The 8,495-nt window shown below is 48.7% G+C and overlaps 3 protein-coding genes across 3 annotated transcripts; 1 reads left to right on the top strand and 2 right to left on the bottom strand.

The window, feature by feature from the left end:
- Window positions 1-724: 724 nt before the first annotated feature.
- On the bottom strand, window positions 725-961 carry ENH_00032870 (hypothetical protein, conserved; the record flags this gene model as incomplete). Its single annotated transcript, XM_013584929.1, has 1 exon — window positions 725-961. One exon carries the CDS (start codon window positions 959-961, stop codon window positions 725-727), a length of 237 nt encoding a protein of 78 aa, XP_013440383.1.
- A 209-nt stretch (window positions 962-1,170) lies between these two features.
- On the bottom strand, window positions 1,171-1,455 carry ENH_00032860 (hypothetical protein, conserved; the record flags this gene model as incomplete). Its single annotated transcript, XM_013584928.1, has 1 exon — window positions 1,171-1,455. The coding sequence occupies one exon, from the start codon at window positions 1,453-1,455 to the stop codon at window positions 1,171-1,173; it is 285 nt and encodes a 94-aa protein (XP_013440382.1).
- Window positions 1,456-1,708: 253 nt separating this feature from the next.
- ENH_00032850 (hypothetical protein) lies at window positions 1,709-8,466 on the top strand (the record flags this gene model as incomplete). Its single annotated transcript, XM_013584927.1, has 11 exons — window positions 1,709-2,294; window positions 2,884-3,194; window positions 3,504-3,622; window positions 3,721-4,285; window positions 4,516-5,278; window positions 5,691-6,054; window positions 6,214-6,396; window positions 6,764-7,433; window positions 7,599-7,714; window positions 7,818-7,968; window positions 8,197-8,466. The coding sequence occupies 11 exons, from the start codon at window positions 1,709-1,711 to the stop codon at window positions 8,464-8,466; spliced, it is 4,098 nt and encodes a 1,365-aa protein (XP_013440381.1).
- Between the last annotated feature and the right edge of the window lie 29 nt (window positions 8,467-8,495).

Below are 8,495 nucleotides of genomic sequence, written 5' to 3'. Positions count from 1 at the left end.
AGCTCGGGAAGGAGCCCACACTATGTCCAGGTGGAACGAAGTCGACGATTACCGGCCTTTCAGAAGCAGGACAGGCACGCAAGCACTATCTGCCGAGGCTTATGTGTTCTTATGGCCCAAAATAGACACTGTTAAAGCAAGCAAAAGGTTTTGAGATTTCTATATGTTTATTGTCTAACATTGGAGGTGTCAAACTGGAATATGTGCAAAGGGACTGCTTCTGAACAGTGTGGATCATCTCAGCGTGTGTGTGCTATTTCAGTGCATTGAGTGTGGCTCTGGGCAAGCATGCGACGGATTGCGTGCGGTCAGTACTTGCAAAGAGGGATTCCTCTGCCTGGCTGGCGTGGGGCCGTCAACATCACCTGCACTATGGCAGAATCTGTACGCGCCAGCAGCTGTGCAAATTGGTGGGCCTTGTCCCCTAGGGCACTTCTGTCATGAGGGTGCGACAACTCCCACAGCTTGCCAACGAGGCACCTCAACTGTACAGGAAGGCGGAAAGACAGCACTGGACTGCTTGCCTTGCAGTGCAGGATGGTACTGCAGCTTGAATTCGTCTGTAGGCCCTCAAGCACAAGAGAAAGACAACGCACTTCTTTGCATCTATTTCCATTGTTGCTAATATCTGCACGTCTTTTTCTGGAACGTGTGCATGATCCTTAACAAAAATGTGAGAGACAGCTAGCTAGCTACTGCTTAGGCGGTTTCATGTGTTATCTCTTCATGCATCTTCAGGAAGTGCTTGAGTGTCCAGCTGGGAAATACTGCCCCGCTGGGAGCGTAAGTCCAGTATCATGCCCTGCAGGTACTTATAACCTGCTTCCACAAGCCGAATCTGCAGAGAGGTGCGAGACGTGCCCTGCTGGGTACGTCTGTACCGCAGGAACAGCAGACTATTCTCAGTGGCCTTGCCCCATTGGGTACTTCTGCCCCGAGGGATCTGCCATTGCATCGCCATGTGCACCTGGCACATATGGCGTCACAAGCAAAGCTACACTGGCTGAAGAATGCCAGGAATGCCCATCAGGCACGTCTTGTTCTCGACTATGCCACTTGTTTCATTTGTTAGCGCAATGTTGCTTCTTTCATCTCTCCGTGTCTGAACTGAAGCTGATCTCTGCTTTTTTGGGTAGTGAAGTACTATATTCAATGGATGTTCGTCAAGTTTTAGCGCTGCCTTGTTTGTTTTACCCGCCGAACGTTCAGGGTACTTCTGCGAAGGTGCAGACGCTCCGCCATCACCATGCCCGGCGGGGCAGCTTTGTGAGCAAGGTTCCTCACAGCAGCTCCCTTGTCCTTCTGGCAGCTACTGCCCTGCAGCTGTAGAGTCTCCTCTGTCATGCCCCAGCGGCTATTACTGTCCGGAAGCATCTCCGCATCCCGAGCTCTGCGCGGAAGAGGCAATTTGTCCGGAAGGAGCAAAAGAGCCGTTGTTATGTCCGGCAGGCACATACCGAGCTAGCTCTGATGAATGCACCCAAACACAGTCCATCGAAGCATGCTGTGAGGAATGTCCAGCTGTGAGTCATTAAGAGCCGCCAGTGACTTGCTAATGGTGCAAATATATTTAAAAATCCAAAGAAACCGTGGCCTACTGCCTTCACGTCGAACGTTTTGTGCTTCACTCGCGCCGGAAATAATTTCTGCGAGCTTAAAATCAATTTAGCTAAAGTTAAGCCAGGAAATACATATCTGTTGCTGCTCGATGCAGGGGACCCATGCTCCTTCTTCTGGTGCGTCAGTGTGTGATCCGTGCCCTGCTGGATATCTCTGCTACGGAGGGACTGCCACAAGCACCCCACAGCTTCCAGATGTTGATCATGGCGAACCTTGCCCGCCTGGATACTACTGTCCGGCTGGGAGCTCTGCTCCAAAGCCTTGCCCTGCTGGGACGTACAATGACCAAAAGGCGGGTGCCAATTTACTGGAAGCCTGCAAGCCATGTGACCCTGACACATACTCAGATAGCCCTGGACAAACAGGGTGTTTCGCCTGTGGTTCAACATCGACAGCTAGTGCAGGACAAACCACTTGCACTTGTTTGGGGGAGCACCGATGGTTCCAACCCAGCCAAGGTTCTTGCATTTGCGAAGGCGGATACGAAAGCTACGACGTCGCAGGAACTTCCTTCTCTAATCTTGACTCTTCTCTAGACTGTCAGCCGATAGTGAGACAAAACTGCGCGGGGTCTCAAATTGCGCAGCTCGCTACTTCACAAACTGAACTACGTGACAAAGACGGGCTTTGCGTGGACCCACTGGACTGCGAATCAGTCTGCCCAGACGGCAAAGGTCGCTTCCTGCACCTTTCAGGGCAATGTATTTGTCTACCCGCAGTAGAAACTAATGCGCTTTGTGACGAAGAATGCAGGTAGGGCTTGAAACGTGCGGTCATGCGATTTTCGCGGTCTCAACGAATTACCGCACCCATCAACACATTTTTCAGGTCAGGCCTTTTAATGCCTAGTTCGCAGTCCTTCTCTTTTACGTTTAGGCGAGAAGCACTCCGTGCACATTATGAAGATGGAGATTTAGTCTTTAGTAGTGAGGCTAACGGCCTCGTTACACGGCTTTCGTTTGCTGACTTTTCGGCCAATGGGAGGGTACTCGGGAAAATAGGATGTCGCAAGGACATTAACACTGACTGTGCCATCCACTTCTATGATGCCACAAGCGAAGGAATTTTGGGACGTTTAAGTGTTCCTCAAAGTATGACTACAGGCCTTAATCGAGTACTGAACAGGTCCCTTATATTGTGTTTCGATAGAGTGTGGCACCATTTGTCACTCCATTACAGATGCTCAACCGTGCCGAGCCCGTCACCTTGCCCATAGTATTCGCAAGAGCTCTGCTTTGGATGCATGTTCCTGCTGCACTATAGGCTTGAAAGACGAACTGAATCTATCACATCGGTATTTGGCGACCCGCACTACTACCGAAGGCGCACTTCGACACCTTTCCGCGGAAGCTACTTCTTTAACAGTCAAGGCCCCTGTTCAATGCTTACAGCTCTATGACAGTGTTGCCTGGTGGGTGGGTGAAGGTGTCTACCCAATTTTTCTGAAGGATTCCCTGCTAAACACTAATACGGAGATTGACATTTCGGCATTTCTTCAGTTAGCTTCTGCTATGGGGTCTCGCGATATGTCCCGGAGCTTAAGAAACACGAGAAGCACGTCGTCCAGCTTGGAAGTAAGCACAGTTTTTGCCGGGGAAATTCTCTCACATCGCCATCTTCTGCACGTTAAGATGATGGGCCTTGAATGTGATGCTCGAAATTCACGTTTTCATAACATCATCACTGGACTTTGTCTGTCAGCTACAAGCAAGGGCAAACAATACATTAGTGAACTCATCGCTGCATTAGCATGCTACAGCCGCCGAATATTTTTCGTAGAAAAAGAAGTGTTTTGGAGCTGTCAAAACCCATTCATCTCTCTCTTATGTGTGCACTTATCAAGCGTGTGAATTGCAATTTGTTTGCGTAATTTGCTGTCACAGTACTTCGTATACACCTTCACTGTTGAAGGAGTCTTCGCTTTTGGGACCAGCGAAGACAGCAGCCCTCAAGCAATTTTCTCCGTCGTTGGAGAGGGAATTCAGTGCGCTACTGGAACAAGGTTAGTGCGAACATATGCATGGGCACAGATTCACGCTTGCACATCAGCCGATTTGTCTCTGCCGCAACCCGTTCCTCAAACGCTGCTGCACTCTTCAGGTTTCCTGAAACAGCAACTCATTCGTCTCTCGCGCGTATTGGAGTGCAACTTCAGCAAGTACTTAATGTGGAGCCTGACCTCACAATATCGCTGTTGACATTTGCCTGTCTATTAGTTGTGCTGGTCCTGCTGCTCGTGAGTATTTCCGCCGCACGTCGAAGCCAGTACAAGAAGCGGCAAGCGCTAGATCGGAAAGATATAAGCGAACGTAAAGACCTTGTCCTCGGCAACAGAAGCGCAGCTCTAACAATGCGGAGGCGTCTAGAGTCGTTGCTAGCAGACCTGATCGAGCAGAGGCTGTGCAAGCAAGAAAACAACAAAGTGCTTGCTTTGCAGCCTGAACAGCTAGAAAGTATGCTTGCCGAGATACCTCGAGGAACACTTCAGCCACAAGCCTTTGAAAATGCTTTCGGCGTGCTCCACGAACTCTCACTGCAGCTGAATTCGTTTTCTTCCATGGCTAGCCACGAATACCATGAAACAACAAAAGATCTAGCAGTTGAAATCAGCCGGCTTCAAAAAGAAATTTTAACAACTCTGGCACCTGTGAAACAGAGGCTACAGGTATGCAAAAATCGATATTTTACTACTTTAATGCGCGCAGCCACCACAATGAAGCTCTTGCAGCTTATACCTTTTGCGCAGGTATCAAGTTCGGCGCCTGGCTTTTGTGCATGGCTGTTCCTGCTCTTAGCTTTCCTTTTGGCTACCAGTATAAATGGCTCATGTGACAGCACCAAAAACGACTATTTTATGAGTATGGCTGCAGCTGGGGGTATCTGTTATGCGTACAGCATCGTGATCGATTGAGGGGGTTGATGGCTCCCATGATGGAAAATATCAATCGCTTGCTAGGAGAATTAAGGTCCACCGATCTTTTTATAAGTGCCGCCGCCTCTGGGAACGATTTCGAGGATTCTGAAGAAGGGGAGCATGGCATAATCACTAGAAAACTATTGATTCCTGCAAACATCGGAGAGTCTACCATGTTGCATCTTCGACTGCTACACGCAACAGTCTATGCTGAACGCTTCATCACCCAGGCTTCTGATCGATTTCAAGTATTCTCTGCCTCTGAGCGAATGTTCAAAGCATCTATTCCAACTCTAAAGGCTCAAAAAACGCAAACTGACGGCGCTGCTGACGCTCTTGCACAAGAAAAATTGCAATTGCTACAGGAGGCTCACAACTTGCTTGCCGAAGGCTGCAAGCTACTCGCTTCCGGTAGAGACGCCAAAGAAAGCATGAAGGAGCGGTTTGCAGAGTACAGGAAGAGAGAAGAAGATATTCTGAATTCATGTCGTAAACAATATTCTGCAGCAGTTGATGCCGAAGTGGCAATAGCACTCCAAAGCCTCATTGACAGAGAAGACGTGCTTCTACAAGGTCACTTGAGCCGGCTAACTAGTTTAGCTGCCGCAGCTCAATTGCCTTCAGCAGAAAGTCGGAGTAACAAGCAAAAAGCGGTTAGAGCGCTGCATTCATACAGTAATGAATGCAGAGCGCACTTCAAACAGGCTCTGAAAATAACAACAGAAGCTCTGCACAAGCAATTGAGTAAGCTCATCAAGCCATACATACGAGAAGTGGCACAGAATTTTTTACGCTTCTATGTCTGTGTGTGCACACATAGACACAAACAGAGCACACACACACATACACGCACACAAGCACACGCACACACAGAAACGCAGTGGAGCCCGCCGATGTGCACAGGTGAGGTCGCTTGTCGTGAACAAGCTGCTGCTGATGGCCAAGAGCAGCAACGCGAAGCCTTAGTTGCAGTGCTTCTTGACCAGAAATCGCGTGGAGAGGCAGAGTACATGACAAGTGTCCACAGTCTAGAACGACAGCTGCTGCTTCTTTGCACACAACTCGCAATACAGAATAAAAAGGCTGCCGAAGAGGAATTCTTCCAGGTACTAGAGACACGTTCCTTATTTTTGTTAGCTTTACACTGTTACTTTAGTCACGAATTTGACTAACTTCTTGATTCCGCTTCTCCGTCCCTTCACTGTCAGCAATCTTTTAAAAGTTTATTCGTTTTTGATGCAGCCAAAATCTCCAGAGATGCGCTATGCCCATTCCGTTACGCAGGCTGCTGTGAACGGCTGGACTGAGGCGCTTCAGTCCGAGATCCGAACGCAGGCTCAAACACTCCGCCGTCAGGCAAAGGCGGGGGAACTGGAAGAGTCCGAGTATAGGCAGCAAAAGGCATCGCTTGCTTCTTCACTTGACCTTAACATTCAGCGAATTACCAGGGAACAGTTCACCAGCAAGGCTGAGCGCATCGACCAATTTGAGCGGGAAGCAACGAGTGCCTATGAAAGCTTGTAGGACGTTTTAAGAAGATTTAAGCTGTTTTGTGCAGCAGTGGAGCGTAGTGTGGAGGGGTTGTTAATGCGGCAATAAGCTGCATTTGGAATTTTTTAATGTCAGCTTGTCCTCCACTCTTACCTGAGACACGCTTACTTATTCCCCTTCTTTTGCAGAATGGAAGCAACTCATAAGCGTCAAAAACTCGAAGATGACTTGCGAAAGGCACAAGCAGATGTATTTGGAAGTTTGGTGCTCCGGAGAATTAAACAATTCTGGAGAAGCGCGGAGGAGGAGAGGAAACTGCTGCTAAATACTATTATAGCATCTTGGTCACGTGCAGCTGCGAACCAGGAAAGGTTTGTTTTTGCCCTCTACTGTAAATAGACTTTCATTCGTAGAGAAAGCTGTAACCTGATTTACAACGGTCACGCATTTGAGATCGCGCATTCGTCTTTTTTACAAGCCCATTTGTAGATGTAACCTGACTTACAACGGTAACGCATTTGAGGTCGCGCATTCGTCTTCTTAACAAGCCCATTCGTATAACAAAGAGCGGCTGAAAAGAATTAAAGGGCCCTTGGGTTGTTCTCGCTTGAATAAAGCTTAGATCCCTTAAGAGCCGTCAAGAGTTTCTTCGGTCATAAAGCCTCCAGTTTCTTTACTGGTGCGGTATTTGACCCGATGCGGATTTGAAGTGGCCATGTGCTTGCTTCATTCCAACAGGCTTTTTGATGTTGAGCTCAAGATCCAAGAGGAACTTGCCTCTGCAAAGTTGGAGGAAGGCGAAGCAGGCAGTGGCTCCGCGCAGCTTCAACGTGGTTTAAAGGAAAGAAAACAGGAAATGGAAGCTGCAGTTGAGGCGATGATGGACAAGTCTCGTGAGTTTCAGGGGCAGAGTCTCAAAGAAAACTTGGCACGAATGGATGAGCTAAGGCGCGAACAAGAGGCGACAATGAAAGAAGCAACAAACGAAGCCAAGTGTGCACTGTCGGAGCAACGCGAACTATGGCTCCGCGCCTTGAAAGGCGAAGCCGACATAGATGCCAGCACGCAAGGCACGCTGCAAGCCATTGGAGAGCAACACGCTGTACGTGTGGCTGTGAGCTGCTTAGAGGCAGCAGCCCAGCAATACTTCCATGATGCTGCTGCAGAAGAAAAGGAAAGCGCGGAAGTGGAATCACTTGCGGTAGTTGATGAAAATGAAAAAATGAAGCAGTTCAAGGAAAGACTGATGGAGAGGACTGCCATACTGAAGTCCTCTTGCGATGAGGAATTTCATCGTAGCTCAGATGCCTTGTGGGCAGCGTTCCAGCAACATCAAGAAGCTTGCAAACGGGCTCGAGAGAATATATTAGACGCTCAAGGCCAGTTCCAAGAGAATCGTATAGCAGTCGTAAGTCGTTACATTGAAACATGGCTTAAGTCGCTCCAAGATGTAATATTGGAGTGCGACGCTGCATTTCTTCTGACTGCTCTAGCGTAGAACTGTGCAGGTGGGCGTCCCTGGTAGGAGATATACCTGCAACTATGTTTGAAGGGTGCTGCCACTGCGTTGTAGGACACATGGGCTCGTGAAACGGAAGAGATGTTGTGGCATGATGCAACAGCACCCCACGTAGATGAAGGAACCCAAGAGAGAATGCGTTTTGCCTTCTCCCGCTTCCGCAGTGACTGGTACGTTACGTGCACATTTCGGGGCCTGCCGCATGCCCTTGACGTTTATTCCATGCTTCACAAATTCTGACTATCAAGTAGATTTTTGTCTTTCTGCGCACAGGGAAGAGGACCTTCTAACGTGGCAATCTGGTCAGATAAATGAGAGATTTGAAGCCTCTACAATAGACGATAACCGACTCAAACAACAAAGGGGCCCAGATTGGGCAGCTTCATGTGCTTCGTCTGGCTCGAAAGCACTAGACAGCCTTCAGGTAAGTTTTTAGTTTACATCCAGGCTATGCATTGCTCCCTTTTTATTGAAGGCGTCTGCAGGAACCCTTAAAGGCGTTGCAGAGCAGGCACTCACCAGAGGCGACACGTCCGTTTGCAGGAGCTAAAGCACGCTTGATCTCAGTGAAATTGGGTGCAGAAAGGGCTTGTTATACCGCTGAAGGTCTACGTTGCGTAATGCTTTTCTGCGATGTCTACTGGGATTGCAGGACATCGATGCTGGCCATAATTCAGCAGGTGCGCAGATAGCTTTGGAGACCCCAAGAGTAAAGTTAAATGACGATTTCTGGGCGAGAAGCAAGAGTCTATTGGACAGTATAGCAAAGTCGCAGAGAGAGATTAGTTTGGCTGAATCTGAATGGCTGGGAAGGTGCCGAGCCATTCAAGGCGGGCGTACGGCATTGAATGCAAATGAAGCTAAAATCAAGAGAGCCCAAACTACTCGTCTGGAGCACATGAAGGAAGGATTTCGAAGGTGAGGCTCCATCACATTCAAAGGTATCTTCCA

This window comes from Eimeria necatrix, genomic scaffold, assembly GCF_000499385.1.
Source record: "Eimeria necatrix Houghton genomic scaffold, Enh_scaff23, whole genome shotgun sequence".
Lineage (NCBI taxonomy): Eukaryota > Apicomplexa > Conoidasida > Eucoccidiorida > Eimeriidae > Eimeria > Eimeria necatrix.
This window is presented reverse-complemented; position numbering and strand designations above follow the sequence as displayed.